A 21448-nucleotide genomic window follows, 5' to 3' on the forward strand; every position below is an offset into this window, starting at 1 on the left:
TCCAGACAGGGTCCCAGCTCCAGAGAGGCCTCTGGGAGCCGGGAGAACAGGGGGGACTACGCAGCTCTGTCTCACCCTCAGAGGCCCCTTCGGTCTCTGGCTGTGGGGTAACTTGGCGGGAGGAGCTGGCCACAGGTGAGTAAGGCAGGGGCCTCCGGTCCAGCCTCAGCCATGGGAGGCCTGCCTCGCCAACGCTGCTGTGCCTTCAAGGACCAACGTGATGTGGGGGCAGAGGCAGCCAGTTAGCCACCGTTCCCCACCCCCGCCGGCCGATTGGTCACCTTGGGTTTTTGTACCCAATCTGTGTATTTCATATCCAACGGCAATACTTGCAGGGAGGCGTGGTCCCCTGAAGTCCCTCCAGTCCTGGTTTTTACAAAATTATTAAAGAGGAGGGAGGACCCCAAGCAGAGGCCCCCGGAGCGTGGGGCTCCCTCTCTCACTTTGTCTTGCCTCCAGGCCTGTTTGCTGCCCTGAAGAGCAGCTTGGCCCTGGGTTCACTGTGGAGAGAGCTCTGTCTTCATACCACCACCCAGCCCAGAGCCAGGGATCCGTTTGTAGTTTTTTTTGACAACTGAGCATTTATCTTCTGTACAGAATCTAATAAAAACTTCCTATGATTTGCACCAGGCAATCCGAGGCCGATTTCATGGAAACACTTAGAACCTAACAGCACCGCTGGCCAGCTGCCCCTAAACGTCTCTCCCTCTGGGTCCTGAATTCCTCCGCTAGTGCACCCTTCCTTTGGGTTGGACTGCCCCTTTCTCTAGGCAAATCCAGCGGCCCCACCCAGCGAGTGAGTCAGACCTGGGGCAGCAGCAGGATGGAGCGGCCTGGTGGGTTTCAAAGCCCTAATAAAGGGCGGAGGTGACCTATGAGTGCAGATGGCAGCCCCTGCCCAGGTTTGGCTTCAGGGACCACTAATCCCAGTGAGGCTGATTCTGGAGGGCGAGAAAGGCAGAGCAGTTGGAGCCGTGCCTAGGGGAAGAGGACCCATTGTGCCGGTTGACCCGCCCACCACCCTGGGTTGGAATTCGGAGGACGTGCCCTGGGTCCGCGATGTAAGATCGCCACCTGGTGGCCGGCAGGAGCCTGGTGGCCTGCAGAAGGATTAGTGTCGGGAAGTTGAGACCCGAGAGGCCGCCCCGGGACCACCGCTGCAGGAGCCCCGCCCCAGCACCGGAGAGCCCGCTGGGTGGTGCGGTAGGGGAGCCAGGTCGCCCTCTCCCCGCGGTCTGACAAGGACGGGTTTAGCACACGGCAAGGCAGGGGCAGCCCAAAATGAGAAACGTTTTATACAAAGTTGATGTTGGTAGTTCAAAAAGATTCACCTAAGTAGGCATCACGGGAGAAATTAGAACCTTCATGGCCTCTTTATACCCATTTCAGAAGTTCGCACTGTTCTTATTTTGAATTTCAAGCTGGTGGGAGGAGGTGCTAGGATCTCTTCCTGGGCTCAGGGCAGGGTCCCTGTCCTCCACCCCCAGGCTTCCCCGCCGGGAGCCCCGGGTTCGAGTCCGGGCACAGCAATGACCTCATTTTCAGACGAGTAAACTGTCGCACAGCACTCCCAGGGTTGTCAAGGGTGGTGGGCTCCCTGGAGGCCCCAGAGGTCCGGAGTCGGGGGCTCTGCGGGGCCGGGGTCTTTTCCAACTGGGGAGAAGTGAACTCTCCCTTGAGAGGAGCCGGGGTGTGCCCTAGCAGCCTCCAAGTTGGTGCGACAGTGCGCGGGGTCCCTACCAGAAGCCGCGCGGAGCCAAGCGTCGGGTGGCCGGGGCGGTAGGTGGAGCATCTTACCGGGCGGGGCCACAGCGCTGAGCGGGCGCTGGGCAGGGTCGCTAAGGAGGGGGCTTCCGAGAGGGCAGACTTAGGAGCGTGCGCCAGCGGGTGGGCCGCGCCGCGTGCGGAGGGGGTGGGGATCCCTGGAAGCCGAGTGGGTCCAGGATGGGGATGGGATGGGGGCCCCTTGCTGGGGGGGCGGGGCCTGGCGCGCTTTGTGCCGGTGGGAACCGGGCGTCCCTGGCCGGCTGAATGGGCAGGGGCGGGGCAGCGATTCTCCTCGCTGCGAGGGGTCCGCTCTGTGCTGCTGCGGCCGGCGACCTTCCCACCGCGGCGCGGCCGCGGGGCGGGAACGAGCTGCCCGCCAGGGGCCCTGGGAAAGGGGCGCAGCCCGGGACACCCACTCCCAGCCCCACTGGAAGGTGGGAGGAGGAGAAAGCGGGTCCGGCCTAAGTGGGTAGGGCTGGGGTGGGGGGTGGGTTATGCCTAGACGCGCAGAACCCGGTCCAATCGTAGCTTCGTGTATTTCCCCGAGTTCGAAGAGACGCGGCACCCTCCCGGCCACCCCGTCCCGGGACCAGAACCGATGACCGGAGTTCCGGCCGTCCAAAACAGTCTCTGCGTCCCCAGGCCAGACGAGGGCCTCTGTGAGTCCGAGGCCGTACCTGATCCTCACCAGGGCCGCCACAAGCGCAGCCCCGGCCCCGGGCTCTCGGCGAAGCGGCGAGACGCCGACTGCGGCGCGGGGATGCCGGTGGACTGACCGGGGAGACCTCCAGAGAAGAGGAGCCGGGGTGGCGGGGACCGCGAGCCGGCGGCGGCCGGAGCAGGGACCCAAACTGGGGGGGCGCCGGGGCCGCGCCGCGCGAGCGCCTCGGGGCCGGAACTGGCGCTGTCCATGGTGCTGCCACCCGCGCGCTCGTGCGCCAGGGGGCAGCGCAGACCGTCGCCGCCCTCCTCTTCGCGCCGCAGAAGTTGGCTAACGCCCGGTAGACAGCCGCGGAAGCCCGACGGGTACTCGGCTCCGCTGGGGACCGGCCAGAGCCCTGGGGGGAGGGGAGCGGATGAGAGAAATGCGGAAAGGAGGGGAGAGGAGGAGGAAAGGAAAGAGAGAGAGAGGAGAGAGCAAGGGAGGGGAGAAGTGTGGAGGGAGGGAAGAGAAGGGAGGGGAGTCAGCCCGAACCCGCTCCCCCCTTCCCGGGTCCAGACCTTCGCCCACCCGGATTACAACTCCACAGCCAGCCGGGCTTTTGCTTCCTGCCCACTCACAGCAATATGGGGCCCCCTTGTCACTCAGCTGCCCACTGCCCTGAGCAGTTCTTCTCCGTCCATCCCTCCTTTATCTGGCCTTGTAGACTCCGTGGCTCTGACCCCACAAGTTCCCCCGCCTCTTCGCCCGACTCCCCAAGCCATCCCGCTACCTTGCACCGAGTTCTGAAGGCTTTTCATGTACTTGACGCTCAGCTCCAGTATGTCTGCCTTCTCCAACTTGCGTTTCCGGATCTGGGGATCCGTGGAAAGGGCTCTTAGCACCGCAGCCTGGGCTGGAGCGGATGAGGCTGGGGACCCTTACCTCCAACGAGTCCCCTTTCTCACCTGGTGCGAGTAGTGTTTCTCTAGCAACGATCTGAGCTGCTCCAGCGACACATTAATGCGCGCCCGTCGCTTCTTCTCCATCAGCGGCTTGGAGATCTGTGGGTGAGCAGCAGTTAGAGGGCAGGGCCTTGGCCCTCTCGTGCTCTGCCTCACCCCTCACCCCCGCAGCCCTCAGGACTCCAGACCTTGCGGAAGTTGCCGGCGGGGCCTCCAGAGCTGCCCTGGGTCTCGGACTCAGTGCCCATGTTGTCGTAGTGGAGACCACTGGAGGCGGCACCGCCTTTATAGGGGCACCTCGTTTACATGTCAATGAGGCGCTCCTGGACTTGTGGAACCCCCAGGGGGAGGGGATGAGAGAGGGACAAACTGGGAAGTTCGCCACCTCCCTCTGCCTCTTCTCTTCCCTTAGTCCAGGCCTCACCTCCAGGACCCCTCCTCCCTCCTGAGGGACCACCTTTACCCTTTCTCTGTCTTTCCTTTTTTTTTTTTTTTGTCTGCGTTGGGTCTTCGTTGCTGCGCACGGGCTCTCTCTAGTTGCGGTGAGCGGGGGCTACTCTTCGTTGCGGTGCGCGGGCGTCTCATTGCGGTGGCTTCTCTTGTTGGGGAGCACGGGCTCTAGGCGCGCGGGCTTCAGTAGTTGCGGCACACAGGCTCAGTAGTTGTGGCTCACGGGCCTAGTTGCTCCACGGCATGTGGGATCTTCCCGGACCAGGGACCAAACCCGTATCCCCTGCACTGGCAGGCGGATTCTTAACCACTGCGCCACCAGGGAGGTTCTCTCAGTCTTTCCTTTCTCCCTCTCACCCTCACCACTGCCTGAGTCTGGAATTCCTTCCCATGCCCATCCCCTCCCGTCCCAGTCTCCCTAAGTTCTGGGCCTCACCACCAAGCCCCCTGGGGGAGGTCCATGGGCCCAGATGGCTTCAAGACCCACTAATGACTATGACTGAGCACCGGGCCTCCTCGGGCCTGATGAAGACGCGGAGGCAGGGAGCAGCCGCCAGCGACGCCTTTCTGCCGGCTTCACGCTCGGGCCGCGCCGGCGATGCCACATTACTCGCCCTAATGTCGGGACAATGCAGCAATTTTCTGCCTGTGGCCACTCAAAGCCAGGTGCAGAGCAGGCCCGCGGGGGCCAAGCAGCAACATGTGTCCCATTAAAGCATGCAGCCCGCCCGCGGGGCCACAGCCAGCCTCCTCCTTGGGGCCTCGGGACTGGGAGCCGTCCTGCGTCGGGGTTCAGTCTGGGCTCAGGGGCCCTCCGGCCCTGTTAGGACCCAACCCACACTCTTCAAACTGGGGGGCAAGCTGCAGGCAGCCTCAGGCCAGGGCAGTCAGAAAGGCCTCCCCCACCCCCAGTCCTGAGTTTGCAGACTGGAAAACTCAGGCTCTGAGGACCTTTCCCTCACAGGGAAGGCCTAGGAGTTTATTCCCCCCACCCCTGCCCGTTGGCCTTCTCTGGGTCCCAACAAATGGGAGGTGGTGGTGAAGACCACTGAGCATCTGCGGAGAGCACCGTTCTGCACGTTTGGAGGTCCGGGATGTCAACCCCTGTTCATTATTCAGGCTGTGGCTGAAGACCCAAGGAGCTCAGAGGAGGAGACACCTGCCCCCCGACCCGCTAGGCCCTATAACAGGACTCCGGTGCAGTCCCTGCTTGGGCTTCAGGAGGCTGGGCTCCAGGAGCTGGGAGGGACGGGAAAACTGACGTCTGCGGGAGTTCCTGGGTTCAAACCTACACAGCTCCCTTTACTGAGTTCCCTTGGCCTCAGTGAACATGCGGCCCCTAGCGCCGCTTGTGAGAGCGCTGTGGAAGTCGCAAGGACCCAAAAGTTCGGCAGTGGAGCCCTGCTGCCGAAGACTGAACGAACTGGCCCTTGCGGGGTCCCAGTGGGGGGGGGGGGAGGGGAAGTTGCTGGGTCCTTGGTGGGCCCCAGCTCCATCCTCTTACCCATCCACCCCCGCTCGGGGCATTGATGGGCCCCCTGCCCGGCAGTGGCGTTCCCAGGCGCCAAGCAGCGTGGAGAATCGCTCCCCGCCCTCCTTTCAGGCGGAAGCGTCGGAGACAGCGGCTCCAAAGTGTTTTCGCCCCGGCCGCAGGGCCCGCTGGTCAGATCCGGGCCGGGCCCGGCCCAGGGCGGGTGGCGGGGCCGCGGCGGGACTGCGGGCGCTGGCACGCGCCGGGCGGCTTTGAAGCGCCGGGGCCGGCCAGCCCCGAGTGGCTTCCGCGGGTTCGCTCCGGCTTGGGGCGGTGGCGGCGCGGTACAAAGGCGCCGCGGGGCGGGAGGGCGGCGAGGCCGGGCACAAAGGGGGCAGCCGAGTGTTAAGGGCATTGTGCCGGCCCCACAAAGCCGCGCCCCCGCCCGACCCCTCGGGACCAAACTCCGGGCGCCCTGCCGCGCGCAGGCTTCCAGCTGCTGCACATCTGCAGGGAGGCTGGGCGCGCGCCTCGCTCGGGCGGTCCCCCTCATCCCCGCCCAGCTCTCGAGCCGCGCGGGCAGCCGGGCAATTTGTCCTCTAATTATGATCCCTCCCCATAAACCGCCGCCCGCGCCTTTCAACTCCGGCGTTATTAGCAAACCAATGGCCCTCGGCGCAGCTCTCGCGGCCCACAGCGGGGGCGCCGGGCCCGCCCCCTCTCCAGAGTTCGGGCCGCAATAAAGGGGCCCGCGTGACGCCCCCGCCTGCACCCTGGCCCCCGCAGCTCCTAGGGCCACCACCCCTCTCGAGCCCGTGCCCCGAGATCCCGGCCGCTCTGGGTGGGGCCGCTCACGTGGGTGGCTTAGTGTTTCTTAAGCAGTGGAAAATTGACCGCAAAATGCGCTAATTCGCAATGTTCTGCTTTGGCTGCGGCAGGCGAGGCCGGCCCGGGCGGCCCGGGAGGAATTCGGGCTGTCAAGCTCCGCCCCTGCCGGCTTAATGGGCCTCCGCCTCCGCTGCCCCCGACCCCCACCCCGGGACTGCCCGCTGCGCCCCTCCCCCTCTGGCAGGTCCTCAGCTGGCGTCTCCCCACCTAGGCCGATCCCCTCCCCAACCTTCCGGGCTTGCCCGGGTCCTCGCTCGGCTCCCTCACCACAAACAGCCACCTTGGCGCGTTCGTCGCCTCCAGCTGGCCGAGGGTCGCGCGGGACTCAAGGCTGAAAGGGATCTCTGTGCAAATTCCATCTTACCTTTTACCCACCTTCAGAGACAGTTTCCTCGCCACCCTCGCCACCCTTTACCCCCAATTCGGGTTAGTCTTCTGGGCAGCCGATACCCCCAGTAAGTTAAAGGCAGATTTTTGCATTTGGCAAGGTCATTGGAAAAGACCGGAGTCTCCACCGAGATCCTGCTCGGAGACCTAGGCTAGGGACCCCCAGGTCTGTTTGCAAGTTTTGCGTCTGGGCATCCTACACACCCTAGGCAGGCAGGGCTCCGAGGGTGCGTGCAGAGGCTGGGGAGGCGTTTTCCGACGTAGGGGGAGCGGCTGCGGGTTCACCTCGTCCTCTCTGAGAGCAACCAGGACCAAGCGCTCTCGGGCAGCCGGCAAGGGCATGGACCAACTTAGAAACCCGGCTTACGCAAGCCGGGATGTAGGCCACCGACTCCCTTTCCATCTTTAGCCTCTGGGGTTCCCAGGGGGCTTGGAAAGGAGCACAGGTCCAGGCAGAGCGCTGGGGGGACACAGGCTGCCCTCTGCTCATTCAGGAAAAATTCTTTCTATAACTCAGGAGAGCTCTGGGGGCTTCCAGGGCTACTCAAAGCCCGTGGCTCCCTCAGGCTGGGGAATTTAAGGCCCAAAGTGACCTGTGCCTTTTGTCCTCTCTTCCTCCATTTGGTTTTCTTGACTTTGGTAAAAGAAAGAACATTACAGAACGATGCAGGCCCTGGATGGGAACCCCTGCCTTCCTGCAGCCCCCAGGCATTTAAAGCTACCCGAGCTGTTAGGTGCTGCGGAGGCCACTGCCTGTGCAGTGACTGGAGGGAGAAATGTGCCTCCGCCTCCAGGATGCACTTCTAAATGGAATGAAGCGATTGCTCCATGTAATTAACTATTGGGACACAGCAAAAGCTCAGAAATGACTCAGCCGATTGTCTCCAGATGGGGTTGGAGAGGCTGTGATTGTTTAACTCTCTTTGGCTGGGTTAGGACTTCGAATAGCCCGGCAGCCAAGGGCCCTGCAGGGGACAAAGGCTGGGACTCCGGTGAGGGCATCAACACTAAACCGGGCTGGCCCAGCTCAGAGAGAGTGAATTCTGGGAGACCCTCACTGTCCCAGCCTTTTGTGCTTCTCCCCAGCTGGCTCTAATCTTTAAATATTTACCCGGCCCCTTTGTGCACATATGACTTATGCACGTTGGGCTGATCTGCTCATAAATTACGAGAGTCATTTACCAGACGGGGGTGGGGGGGTGGGGGGTGCTTTCATGCCTGGAGTGAGGAATGGCCAGAGGAGGGGAAGAAAAAACAGCTTTCGGAGGATCAGAGCAAGCTGCAGCCACACTGGACAGGCCCCTCCTGGCCTCCACGTGGGAAGTGGATGGGGCAGAGGCCTGTGAGTGACAAGGAGTCCCAGGAGGTCACCCACCATCAGGGAGGAGGGAGAGGCAGAGTTCCAGAGCTGTTTCCTACTTGGTGTCAGGCTTGGACAGGAGCCAGCCCTTCATCCTGGGAAGCTGGTGTGGGTGGAGCTGCTTGGCTAACACCCATCCTTGCCCCTTCTCCTGCTTGCTCTGCAGCATTCCCCCTTCCTGCATTTCCTCTTTCTCCGTAAAGCAACCCTGTTTGAGAAAAGGGAGCCTAATTTCACCTCAGCCTGCAGCTTAACTTGGAAAAGTCAACATGGTTCTGACGGCTTTTTAAAACAAGAGGGATCCCCACTTGGGCCCAGGATGGAAAGCCACCTCAGCTGGTGGGTGGATGGCTGGATTGGGGGGCGGGGAGGGGAGGCCCTAGAGAGGGAACTTCCTGCATGAGAAAGGGTTCCCTTTGTGCTTGCCTCACAGCTCCTAGAACAAAACACATTCAAATGCTTATTTAGAGGGGAAAAAATGGAAAGCAAGGCATCTCCAGGCTGACTGGTTTCTCTTTATTTTCTTATATTACTGTAGGTGTGCTGTTCCTCTAGCCTAGGGGAGGACAAAATGGAGTGACACGGGAGAGCTGGGTGCAGAGTGGACATGTTTTTTTTGTTTTTTTTTTTTTTGCTGTATGCGGGCCTCTCACTGTTGTGGCCTCTCCCGTTGCAGAGCACAGGTTGCAGACGCGCAGGCTCAGCGGCCATGGCTCATGGGCCCAGCTGCTCCGCGGCATGTGGGATCTTCCCGGACCGGGGCACGAACCTGCATCCCCTGCATCGGCAGGCGGACTCTCAACCACTGCGCCACCAGGGAAGCCCGGAGTGGACATGTTTGATCAGATTGCTTTCCTCTCTGGTGGGAAAGCAGGTCTCTGTGTTTCTGTTTATATCTCTGTGAATTACTGTTTTTCTGTGTGCCTGTGTATCTCTCTGTGTGACTTTGTTGCTCTGGGTCTATGCCAGTGTGTACATACATTCGTTTACTTGCCTTTCCCTTCCATCACTCCTCTGTGAACCCCCAGGCCCTGACAGATTCAGCAACTCTAGTGACTTCTAAAAATTCCCCTTCCCGCTGGTCTGGCCCTACCTGGAAAGGGACTGCCTCCCCCTTCTTTCTCCCTTCTCCAAGTTGGGACTGATGGAGATGTATGGTCTAAAAGGAACTGATGGGCAGAGAAGAGAGAGTTGCTCAAGCCTTCCAATCTGCATTACATGTTACTCTGTGCCCCCCAGAACAGGGACTGCCCCTGCCATAAGTCAGCGTGGAGAGCAGATACCAAGGGCCAGAAAAGGAGCTTCCTGGGAGCAGCCCTCTGCCCCAGGACCAGACTCACTCCTGGGAGTGAAGGTGCAGTGAGCACCCTCTAGTGGCCCTGAGGTGTCCTGGAGATGCAGGAGAGGTCCTGAGTGGGGGGAGACAGTAGAAACAGGGGACAGTGGCAGGACCCTGGCTCTCAGTCCCCAGTAACAGTCCAGGCTTCCTTCCCACATGGTGCTGCAACTGGGTGACGTTGGATTTTAAAACATTAAATCTCCTTTCAGTTCCCATCTACCGAGTTTAGCAAATGTCTTCTGAGCACAGTTTTTTTTTTTTTTTTTTTTTTTTTGCGGTACGCGAGCCTCTCACCGTTGTGGCCTCTCCCATTGCAGAGCACAGGCTCCGGACGCGCAGGCTCAGCGGCCATGGCTCACGGGCCCAGCCGCTCCGCGGCATGTGGGATCCTCCCGGACCGGGGCACGAACCCGTGTCCCCTGCATCTGCAGGCGGACTCTCAACCACTGCGCCACCAGGGAAGCCCCCGAGCACATTTTAAACATGATACTGGGTTTACAGAACACTGGTGTGAGACCCGTGAAATCAGGATCCCTATTTTATAGGAAGTTGAGGCTCACAGAGCTGCTTTGCCCGAGCTCACAACGCTGCTGAGGTAGGCTCTCCACCCTTCCCTGAACCCAGCTTTCCAGACACCAGGCCTCCTGCCTGGTCCTGCAAGGACACAGGAAGGTAGAGTGGCCAGGGACTCAGAGGCAGACTGGGCTGATGGCAGCTCACAGCCCATCTGCCCTTATGGCTCTCTGACCCACTACTCTGGGTTCCAGCCTCCCCCAGGGCCTGTCCCCTATCCCGCTTCAGGCTTGCTTCCTCCTGCCTCTGTGTCTGCAAAACTCGGTCCCCTCCCTTCTGTAGATGTCCTTGCTCTCATTTCCAGTCTCAGGCGGGCTGCCAGTACCGACTCTTCCGGGCACACTCCTAACGCTCCCACCCACGGGCCTCTCCCTGGGGTCCCTCCCATTCCCTCTCTATCTCTACTAGGCTCCTGACCCACCCCCATCCCACCATTGTTTATTCTAGTCATTTGCTTACTTGCCTTTTTCCTCCATCAGGCCTTTGTGAGCGCCCGGAAGTGGAGGCATTTACCTTTTAAAAAATTAAGGAACAGGACTTCCCCAGCGCTCCAGTGGTTAAGACTAAGCCCTTCCACTGCAGGGGGCACGGGCTGGATCCTCTGTCCGGGAAGTTCCAAAATGCCGCGACGGTAAAGTAAGGAAAAATTCCTAAGTAATATAGATTGATTGTGGACCATATGGAAAATACAAAAACATATAAAAAAAGACAGTAAAAGTCTCCCAGAGTCCCTACCACCTGAAGATTATCGTTGTGAAGTAATTTTGGCTTCTATTCCAAACATTTTTCCCGGGCTCACACATATGCTTCTCTTTTTCCCAAGTGAAGTCAGGATCACACTGCAAAGTTTGGCATGCTGCATTATAAAAAACGTAATGTCTTGAGGATTTCCACCGTCGGCTAACATTCTCCCTCGACACGAACTGAAGTGGGCGGTCACCCCGCTGCGTGCATGCCCCAAGGGTAGTGTCCCCGCAGCCTGGGCGCCCAGCGGGCGCTCGGAGACCCTGCCGAAGGCGGGTGGTCTCTGCGCGCGGACCCCCCCGGGGCGCGGTGGGGTGGAGGCAGATCGCCGGCTCGCGCCCGCATGCCCAGGACTGTCGGTTTCGCCGGGGATCGCGCGGGGCCCGTGAGCGGCGGGGGCGGGGGCTGGGTGCTTTAGATTTCACGTGATTTCTCTGGATGGGGACATTCTGGAGTTTGGGGCCGACTCCTGGCAGACGCCGCCGGCAACTTCTTGGCGCAGGACCCAGACTGCCCGCGGCCCCGCCCGCCAGCCGCAGCTGTGCCTGGGTCAGGGGGTCCCGGGGGGACGGCGGGGCGGGGCGGGGCGCTCCTGTCAAATTCGGGCCCCCGCCGCGCGGCGCGGCGGTATCGCGAGAGCTCGACGGCGGTGCGCAGGTCTGGGCGGCTGCCCTTCCCGGCCGGCGTCGGCAGCGCAGTGCGCAGGCGCAGCGGGCGGGTTTCCCCAGGCTACAGTTGGGGCCGCCGCCCGCTGGTCCGCCGCCTTGCGCCATGGCGGGCTGCGCGGCGCGGGCTCCGCCGGGCTCCGAGGCGCGCCTCAGCCTCGCCACCTTCCTGCTGGGCGCCTCGGTGCTCGCGCTGCCACTGCTCACGCGCGCTGGCCTGCAGGGCCGCACCGGGCTGGCGCTCTACGTGGCTGGACTCAACGCGCTGCTGCTGCTGCTCTACCGGCCGCCGCGCTACCAGGTGCGGGCCGGGCCGGGCCGAGGGCCGGGGCGGGGACCGGGGGCCGGGCGGGCTGGGCGCGGCGCGTGGGCACCGTCCCCCCGGGGTCGAGGTCCGGGTCTGCCGAGAGCGCGGCCCGCGAGAGTGGTTGCCTCCCCCGGCCGCGTCTTTTAGCAGCTGCGAGTTCAGGTGGCAGGAGGGCCCCCTCCCTGCCAGTCCCGGGGGGCGTGGGTCGCGGTCCCCCTCCACCCGGCGGAGTGGGTGGGAAGTTGCGGTTGGTGCCGTTCAGCAGCTGCGGCAGATGCACGTGGGGTGGGGAGTGAGCGGGCCCACGAGTTCTTTTATGTAATTTAAGGTGTGGAGAACTACCTGCTGTCAAGTCTGAGGTCAGAGGCCCCCGCAGTTACGTGGAGGGGGCTGGGCGCAGAGTCCCGGCTGCCCCGACCAGATTCGCTGCATGGACTTGGGAGAATCCGGCCAATAAGCTAGGTTTAACGCAGTTTTCCCACAGCCCTGAGTGACAATAACAATCATAATAGGAATGGTAGCTAAACCTTACTTACGAAGCACTTCGTCTTAAGTGCTTTACATGGGTAATCTTCACAGCAGTCCTCAGAGGTAGGTACTCTTGTCATCCCCATTGTGCAGATGGGGAAACCGAGGTCCAGAGAGATTAAGTAACTTGCCTAAGGCCACAGAGCCATAGAGGGGTGGGCTTGGGATTTGAACCCAGGCAGCCGTGTTTCACCCTGTTAACCTCTGAGCAAATCGGCTCCATGGACTTGCGGGTGGCCTGCTTATCCCAGGAAGTACGATGTATGCTCTGTGAACAACCAGGTGACTGATCCTCTTTTGGGTCCGTTTCAGATAGCCATCCGAGCCTGTTTCCTTGGCTTTGTGTTTGGCTGTGGAGTGCTACTCAGTTTTAGCCAGTCTTCTTGGAACCACTTTGGCTGGTAAGAAGTGCTTTGGGAACGACAGTTTTGAGGTGGGGGTGGGCGGCTCAGAGGGTCAGTAGTGATATTCCCGCATCCTTGGCTGGCTGAAGGCTAGTGAGGGCTCTAAGGGAATGAGGCCTCTAGCTTCCTAGATTCCCGCATCTTGAACCTTGAGAACTTGTGCCCGTTGGCTGCTTCTGTCGCAGGTGGAAACAGGTCTCCCTGGCACCCTTCCCATAGGTGCTCTCATCTGCTGCACCTTCAGTAATGTGACCAGCCCCTCCCAGAAGAGGGTACTGGTCCTCAGTGACAGGAAGGGGCAAGGCTCTGGCTCGTCTTCACAGGCCTTTTCCGTCTCTAATTTCTATTAGGTCACATCTAGTGCCTCCCCCACGGCCAGTGTAGGATTTTTCCCTACACTATGATTTCAGTCCCTTGAGCCTTCTAGTCCCTGACCTGGATATGAACCAGTGGCTTCAAGGTAAAAAGCTTTATCTCCTACTATCAATACTCTGAGCCATCTAATCCTTCTTTGCTGGAATTATTTCAGTTTTTTGAATTTTTGTATTCGACATACATCACTACTTTATTTTGATACTTCTTCCATGTTTTACTGTGTGTAGTGTCATTTTAAAAAAGGCTGAAGGCCCATAGTGCCTTCCTAACCTATGTTTTTTGTTTTTTGGTTTTTTTTCTTTTTTTCCCTCCTGTGACATTCAAAAACATAGTCCCTTTACAACCCCACTTTCTGCAAACCTCAGGGAATATTGCTACGTGTGGGTGCCTGATGTCCACTCTCAGACAGGTGACAGCAGGCCCTCATCATAGAATTCAGGGACAGTTCAGACCAAATCTGTACTTGGACTTAAAGGCTAACTTGATTCCCTTGCCCCAACTTACCTCTCGTTCTTTTTGTTTTGAAATAGGTATATGTGCTCCCTGTCATTGTTCCACTATTCTGAGTACTTAGTCACAGCAGTCAATAATCCCAAGAGTCTGTCCCTGGATTCCTTTCTCCTGAATCACAGTGTGGAGTATACAGTAGCAGCCCTTTCCTCTTGGATAGAGTTCACACTTGAAAATATCTTCTGGCCAGGTCAGTGTGCCCTGCTTTCCCCTCTGCAGGGGAGATGGGTGGCTTCCACGTGGGCCTCAGGACAGTGACGTGGGTTCACCTCTCAGGTCTAATCTCCCCGGGTGATCTTCCCCAGACCTCTGTCCTCACTAAGCTCTTTATAAAGGACAAGCTCCGCTTGTGAATTCCGCTTCTGGAGTTTGAATGGATGATGTGTTGACCTTACGCTTTAAGCCTTGCAGGACGTAGTGTGTACCATTTAACGTGAAGTCCCAACCTCTGATAGCTGTAATACCAGGTTTACAGTCAGAAGATTCGGATCTGTTCATTTTCTGTGACTTGAGAAATTTCATGTAAAAATTTTATTAGCAAAAACTACTGCATCTGGAACCTACTCTGACACTGAACTTTCCACAGCAAGTTAAATGAAATGTATGTGGTTCCTAAGGTTCAGTAAAGGGCCAAGGCGGGAGACGCTGGACTTTTCTCGGCTTCACTTAGCTGTCTTTGTCCCCAGAGGAAGGATGGGAGCGTGTGGCGGGGGTGTGTGTGGATGAGAGCCTGTCACCTCTTTGCCGTGACACTCTAACTGGGCTGTTGGCGGTTTAACGTGAATGGGTGCACAGCACAACTTAGGGGAATGTGTTTTGTGTATAATTAAATTTTAATGTGATGACAGATGCCGATTGCCCACTAGCATGTGTTCTAGTGTTCCTGTCTTTCGAAACATAGGTTAATTTTAAGCATGCAGAGGGGAACTCAGCAGTCCAGGGTCTTCACTCCCCGGTTGTCACCATCCCTCTCCTGCAGAACTGAAGCAGATCACCTGGCTCAGCGCCACGGGGCTGCTGATGGTGGTCTTTGGAGAGTGTCTGCGGAAAGCGGCGATGTTTACAGCTGGTTCCAATTTCAACCACGTGGTGCAGAATGAAAAGTCAGAAACCCACACTCTGGTGACAAGCGGAGTATACGCTTGGTTCCGGCATCCTTCTTATGTTGGGTGGTTCTACTGGAGTATCGGAACCCAGGTATGGTAACAGATACGATACTGGTCTCCTTTAAAGTTTTTAAAAATATGTTTTAAATCGACATATAATTTAAATATCATAAAATTCACCATTTCAAAGTGTATAATTCAGTAGATTTCACTGTATTCACGAAATTGTTGGTCTTTTTAATTTGTTTGCCATTGTGTTTTTTTTTTTTTTTAAGTGTTGTGTTTACTTATTTAGTTATTTATTGGCCACGCCGTGCAGCTGGTGGGATCTTAGTTCCCTTAGCAGGGACTGAACCTGGACCCCCTGCAGTGGAAGCGTGGAGTCTTAACCACTGGACCACCAGGGAATTCCCTGTTGGTCCTTTTTAAATAGGTACACGTGTTCCCTGCCATGTTTCAAGTGATAGTGAAATAAAAGTCAAAAGAACCAATTTAGTCTTTACCGCTTTTTGCTATGTACTTAAAATCTGGGTGTCCTAAGCTTGTAAACTTCCGGCGATCCTAGGTGCCGTTACCCCCTCTGTCGTACCCCTTTTCTGCCTCTTTAACTTAGAGCTGGAGCATCCCAGTGGGCTGAGGACAGACATGGGGCTTTGGGGAGAGCCCTATGCCACTCGAGGGGCAGCTCAGCTGATTTTCATTAGAGGCTGCTGTGGATGAGCCCAGGGTCGTATGTCAGGTTTAACATGAGCGATGGAGGTTTGCTCTGTCTCAGGCTGCAGACCGAGCCTTGTTTCTTGAGCATTGTCTCTTGAATCTGTTTTCTTAGTCCTAGAAGGACTTGGACAGAGAATGTGGATAGAGCTTAGAAAACTCATCACCTCTTTGGGAACATCCAGCCCGGTCCCCCAGGCATCCCATTGCAGTGCATGGTATGGGGGGGCACTCTGGTGACCCCCAGTGGTGTAGTAGGTTACTGCACAGCATTTGTGTGAAAACTTGCAACCCTGAAACTTAAGACTGCCGCATTAACAATCACATTTCCCGGGAACAGGCTGACTGTAGTGGAATCATGTAATTTGCCGTAAGTGCTATAACTAATAAACCTAAGTGCTCTAGGACTGGACAGCTTTTCATACTTATTTGCCTATAGATCTTTCTACACCATGACCCAGCACACAAGTGTGTGTAACAACTGCACAGATCTTTCCTGAGCAATGCTCACCCTGACTGTGTACAGAACACTCTGTTTCCTGTCTTGTCAGTGTTTGTAACGCCGTTTCGGACGCACGGGATTGATCTCCTGGCTCCATGACGGGTTGTGGCTTGAGACTGGGAAACCCTGCTCTAGGGTCTGCTGGCGGTGGCGGCACAGGCTCTGGGGTCCCTGGCGGGCGGGTGGGGCCGGTCCGGCTCTAACATCAACTGATTGGCCTCCGTTTCCTTGCGGGTTAAGCAGGGGCGGCAGCGCTACTCAAGAGGCTTGCTCTGGGCGTCGAATGGCTTACTGGCTGGTGGTAAAGGGCTTGGCATGTGCTGGGAACACAGTAGGTGCTTAGTAAACAGTGGTGAGAAGAAGTGAGGTCACCCATGTGGGGAAGACGTACGTCCCAGGCGGGGGCCCCGGGGGGTCCGTCGGAGTGGGCAGGGGTGGATCAGTGGGCTCCCTGAGCTACACAGAAGAAGCGGGCCGAGGAACTGCTTTCCTGGGCTGCGAAAGCCGGGCTAAGGAGGCGTGGTTGAGGCCTTCGTGCTTTCTGAACAGGGGAGTGATCTGATGGAAGAAGTGGTTTTGGGGGCTCAGCTGATAGCAGTGTATCGACGGCACGTACGCAGGAAGGTTGTGGGGGCCAGAGGCAGGGGGCCAGGCAGCTGCGGGGTAGGAGGGAGCGTGCTAGGAAGGGGGCAGGCTGGGAGCCACGAGGGAAGGCAGTGGTGCTTGGAATGGGAATTCACGTATGGGGGTGGAGGCAGGAGTTGCCAGCACCCCTGCCTGGGGGTTGAAATCCAGGAGGTTGCTCTTTCCTTTCAGTTTTTAGGTATCTCTCAGGTAAGAGGAACAACAGAAAAGCGTACGAACGAAAGCTACAGTGATGGGTGTTTAGCCCTGTTGTGAAAGTGATGGTGTGGTTTCCGTTAATGGCGCCCTGGCTCAGGGTCTCAAAGACCCTGGTGATGTTTCAAGAGTCTCTTGGGCCCTTGGCAGGAAGTCCTCCGTGGTCATTGGAGAGCAGCACATGCCGCTAAAGTTCAGGGTTTCGGGTCACACTGACCCCAGTGCACTAACCCTGTGTCCCTTCGCCAGGTGGTGCTGTGTAACCCCATCTGCGGCGTGAGCTACGCTCTGACAGTGTGGCGCTTCTTCCGCGACCGGACAGAGGAGGAGGAGATCTCGCTGATTCACTTTTTTGGAGACGAGTACCTGGAGTATAAGAAGCGGGTGCCCACGGGCCTGCCTTTCATAAAGGGGGTCAAGGTGGAGCTATGATAGGCCCGGGCGGCCCAGGCCAGGCTGGGGCCCCCCCACTCCAGGCAGCGTGGGACGGAACTGCTTGCTGTCGGCCACGCTGCAGAACGGACTTTCTTAAATCATTTTGTGTGTCACCAGTGACTCTTCTGGAATATCACTCAAGATCAAATGGTCAGAAGGCCTTAGGACCAAAGGACCCCACTCCCACCCCCACTCCCACCTCCCCGCTGCCCGGAGCAGCCTGTTCCCGGGCTGCATCAAGGTAGGACATAGATTAAAGGTGGACAAGAAGCAAATAACCGCAGTCCTTGGCAGTGACCCCCGACGCGCCTGGGCAGAGCCTCGGCCACACTCCATCCCCCACGAGGCCAGGGCTGTTAAGTTGTAACCCAGACCCTTGGGGAGAGGTGGGCTCACTCCTGATGCTGAGTGAGGCTCCTGCAGCAGGAAGGGGTACGTGGGCACCAGTACTTGCTAGTGTTAGAAACCCATTCAGAATCCTTCCTTTGACTGAAACACACAAACAGCACAGCTTTAACCTCCCTGTTTCTGTCCTTAAGTGCATGAGCATCTCTGCAATTTTAAAGACACTTCCTTATAAGGCACTTTGGCTCTTCATATATCTCATCCTGTTTACTTACCTGTTTTCAAAAACAGCAGTATGAACTCAGGGGACTCGCTTGGCGTGTGAGCCCCACCTTTCACTTGGCAGAAAGGCAGCACAGACACCTCCAGATGACTCAGCTGCTGCTCTGTGTTACCAGGGCTCCCCGGGCCAGGGACACTGTGGGCCCCTGTGGCTTTCCTGGGTCCTGGCTCCTCCCAGAAGGGGGCTGTTACCAGTGACAGGCATGTCAAAGGTGTGTCATTTCTCCTTTATCCAAAAAAAATGCTTCCTGGACACCTGCTCTGTGCAAGGCATTGTTAAACGTTGAGAAATACCGCTCTCCGTTTACTTGGGGTTTTTTCTTATTCTATCATAGCTTATATTTTTGTGTTTTGACTTAAATCTGTTAACCATTGATTTCTATGTTCTGTTCTCAAAATTCCATCGTCCCTAATGCCATTTCAAACTGTCTTTTCCAAAGGGGTTTGAGCATAAACAACTATGAAATTCCAGCAAGCCAACTCAAAAAAAATAGGGCAAATAATCGCAGCTGAGATTGAGTCAGTGCTTTTGTTGTCCAAGTTTGGGAAGATTGGCTTTACGAGTCAAACATACAAGCTTTGAGACCCTTGTTGAATTCTGGACCAGAGAGCAACTTGCTCTCAGTGTGCATTCCTTCCATGCAGTCCTGCAGTGGCACCAACAGAGCGTGAATCAGGTGGCATCGGCCCCTGGCTGGAGTGCTGCCATGCCACGCCATGCGACGCGACGCGGTTTTCAAGGAGCCACTAAACCTTTCCGTGCCTAGACCTCCCCATCTGTAGGATGGGGTCAATACCACCTACCTCGCAGGGGTCTTGTGAAGACTTAGAAGAACAATGTCAAACGTTTTTACTACTTTGGTGACAGAGATGACATAAACGAAACCAGTATTGCATGAATTACACAAAAATGGACATTTGACTCACCGTACCAGATACTGGAAATGTGTGTTCAAAAAAGCATTCTACCAACTCGAAATATTAACTTATTTCTAGATTTCATGGCCTCATTAGTGTTTTTCATCATTATATATACCAAAGAGGTTTACAGGTTCATCGGTGACAGGTGTGACATTTGCTGGTTTGAGGACCGGACAGATTCCAGCCTCGGCCTCCTGAGGTCTCGCCTGCAGACAGCCCAGGCAGCAGCCAGGGTCTCGCGGCAGATTCTTCTGGCGGGAACACTGCCCGGCGGGACGTCAACATGCACTTACTGTGTTTGAGGACTTGAGTCAGTGCTAACCTTGTTCTGCAGACCACTCCTAGTGAAATACACTCCCCTTCATAGGATTGCAAAACTGAGGAGGGTGTAGCTGGGGTTTTGGCGGCCACCCCCAGCTCTTTGAGGGAAAGTCCTTTCTTGCTGCATCTAGCAGGTTAGGACCCAGCTTTCATTACCACTGGGGGTCGTGAAGTTGTCTCTTCAGCAGATGGAGAGGAGCTAGTGACGACCCTGGCTTTGTGGACAGTAAGGCCGGAGGTGTTGGCCTCTGACGGTCTGTCCTTCCTCCGCCGGCCTGCCAGGCCTGGAGCTCAGGAGGCAGGCCCTGGTGTCGGCAGGGAGATGCTGCTGTCACACCACCTGGGCTGGACGTGACATTCTGCTCTGCTTGAAAGAGCAGTTCCACAAGCAAGTTCCCACCCTGATTTGTAACCCAGGGCGGAAGTCCGCAATTACTTGGGGATCAGAGATGAACTACTTAGGGGCAGGATTTGGCAAGTGATTGACTTTCATCTAGCACTGAGATCTTCAGGTTATTTTTACCTTTATAAGTTCAGCAGTGACAGCGCACAAGGAAGAGAATCAGGTTAATGGGGTACAGGCTTTTTGGGTATTCCCGAAAGCTTATTTTGGGTAAAGGCCACATCACCGGTCCCCTCAAATTAAGAAACCGTCAGGAGATTTCTTTTTCCATTGCAGGTTTCAAAGCGGAGACTCTGAAATGGAAAATAGGCACTGCACAGAACAAAGCTATTTTGAAGCAGTGCAAAATGAAACACTTCATGAGGGTTTGCAGGCTGGGGCCGAGACCGGCGGTTTACTGAAACGAGGTTGTAGGTGAGCCTGGCAGAGGGCAGGAGGCAGCGCACCCTGCCGGCCCTTCATTGTCATAAACTGCTGCATAAACCTACAAAGTGAACTTTATCAATCCCTTCCACTTATTTAGCACTCTGGGTGATTAACATGATGGGGGAACATCGCTAAACCCACCGGTTGTGTTGACACGTGAGGTTCCGTAGGGTCTCGACTGCAGCTCCGTTTGGTCGCAGCCCCTCTGTGACAGGAACAGTGAACCACTGTCCCTTCTCTGCACTTTCTTACTGCCTTAGATAGTTGTGCCCTCCCTCTGTGTTTTGCTTCTGCAGTGACTTGGTGAGGCCAGGCGACCCCAGCCTGTCTGGCATGGTGCGAGAGGCTTGCTGTCTGTGCCCCGCTGTGGGGGCCTGACGCCCTGTCCTGGGCTCGGTCCCAAGCGCTTGCCCCTGCAGGACTGTCCCGTAGCTTAGGCTAGGAGAGTAACGTAATGGGGTAATTACTCTTCTTTTTACATGCAGAAATGTTTATTTAAATATTGGATTTTCTTTCACAGAAATTATTTCCAATGCTTAAATAAAACTGTACTTGATTTCACTATGAACAATAGTATGATCGTGTGGGATTCAGAAACTTTTTTTTTTTTTTAAATATTTATTTATTTATATATTTGGCTGTGCCGGGTCTTAGTTGCAGCATGCAGGATCTTTTAGTTGCGGCATTTGGGATCTAGATCCTTGACCAGGGATCGAACCCGGGCCCCCTGCATTGGGAGTGCAGAGTCTTGACCACTGGACCACCAGGGAAGCCCCCAGAAACTCTTAAGGTCTTTTTGCTTCTGGCTAAGAAATGTCCAAGGCCTACCGCGTAAAACCAGATGTGTTTTGCCTCCTCGATTCTGTTCTGAAGTCCTACCTCTAACCAGTTTGTAATGACAAGTTCCTCCAGCCCCCCAGGCTACCGTGGACGTTTGTGATGCTCTGGGACGGGAACGTCTGACAGAGCAGGTGTGGAGGTGTTGGGTACGGACGTGGCGGATGCGTCAGCGTATTGACCTGCAGGCCCACCTGGCACGTAGAAGCCACTCGCCGTTTGAACCACTGAATCAAGCTGATGTTTGCTTAAAGCATGATTCTTTGGGCATCGTTTTGCCTCTGAAACTTTACACTTTAGGTCATGCAGGTTAATTTTCTTTTTTAAGCATTTTGTTTAAGTTCCGCTTGATAAAATGGGTACTGGGTAGGAGTGGAAAACCACTAGAGCGAAGTTGCTGGTGAATCGTGCTTTAATATCTATAGAAGGTGAACAGAGGAGAGTGACAGGCGGGGACAGCGGTGGGGAAGTCGTGACGGAGGCCATCTCCTGCCACGCAGGCCACCAGGTGCTATCGCGTTGCTTTATGCGCTCAGCCCTGGCCCTGCAGTGAGAAAAGCTGGAGCAAAGGGTTTTCTCCCCTATGCTGAGTCAGCGCTCAGATTAGCGGGGGGAACTTTCCAGCGGCGCCCGGAGAACAGTGGGGCTGTGCGTCAGGCAGAGCCGGATTCCTCTGTGGTAGGGCAGGTGCTGCACAGTGGGCGGGTCTCATCACCCGAAATTCAGACGGGTGCACACCCCACCACAGCGGGCGCTCACGGGACGAGCACACAGACACCAGGGAGGTGCAGGGGCAGTGAGGGGCTTCCGGCTGGACGTTCACTCAGGTAACGTTTTCCACGCCGACTGGGATGCCGTCCCGAGTCACCTTGGTGAGGACCAAGATTCGGGGCAACACGAAGTCTGGCTCAAGCCAAAGAACCTGAAATTGGGACCTGGCAGA

At 56.8% G+C, this 21448-nt stretch overlaps 3 protein-coding genes across 5 annotated transcripts in view; 1 reads left to right on the plus strand and 2 right to left on the minus strand.

Annotated features, from left to right (window-relative positions):
• Window positions 1–2166: 2166 nt before the first annotated feature.
• HES3 (hes family bHLH transcription factor 3) lies at window positions 2167–3466 on the minus strand. Its single transcript, XM_004272329.2, has 3 exons — window positions 3376–3466; window positions 3201–3282; window positions 2167–2825 (listed from the first exon to the last, which is right to left on the minus strand). Exons 1-3 carry the CDS (start codon window positions 3454–3456, stop codon window positions 2452–2454), a joined length of 537 nt encoding a protein of 178 aa, XP_004272377.1. The 5' UTR covers window positions 3457–3466; the 3' UTR covers window positions 2167–2451.
• A 7816-nt stretch (window positions 3467–11282) lies between these two features.
• Window positions 11283–20229, plus strand: ICMT (isoprenylcysteine carboxyl methyltransferase). 3 transcript variants are annotated; one of them, XR_004484650.2, is made up of 6 exons: window positions 11283–11550; window positions 12397–12485; window positions 13394–13563; window positions 14353–14570; window positions 16785–17211; window positions 19519–20229. XR_004484650.2 is itself a non-coding variant. In XM_004272328.4 (5 exons), the coding sequence occupies exons 1-5, from the start codon at window positions 11356–11358 to the stop codon at window positions 16965–16967; spliced, it is 855 nt and encodes a 284-aa protein (XP_004272376.1). In that variant the 5' UTR covers window positions 11283–11355; the 3' UTR covers window positions 16968–18594. The 3 variants fall into 3 exon arrangements, 1 of the variants encoding a protein (XP_004272376.1); XR_004484649.2 differs by lacking the exon at window positions 19519–20229 and adding an exon at window positions 18038–18594; XM_004272328.4 differs by lacking the exon at window positions 19519–20229 and having other exon boundaries at window positions 16785–18594.
• The window catches only part of RNF207 (ring finger protein 207), a 14406-nt gene continuing 13086 nt past the window's right edge, over window positions 20129–21448 (minus strand). The window contains exon 17 of the mRNA XM_004272327.4: window positions 20129–21448. This exon is cut by the window's right edge and continues 305 nt beyond it. The gene's annotated coding sequence lies outside the window, so the exon portion shown is untranslated.

Source organism: Orcinus orca, chromosome 1 (genome assembly GCF_937001465.1).
Source record: "Orcinus orca chromosome 1, mOrcOrc1.1, whole genome shotgun sequence".
NCBI classification, from domain to species: Eukaryota; Metazoa; Chordata; class Mammalia; order Artiodactyla; family Delphinidae; genus Orcinus; species Orcinus orca.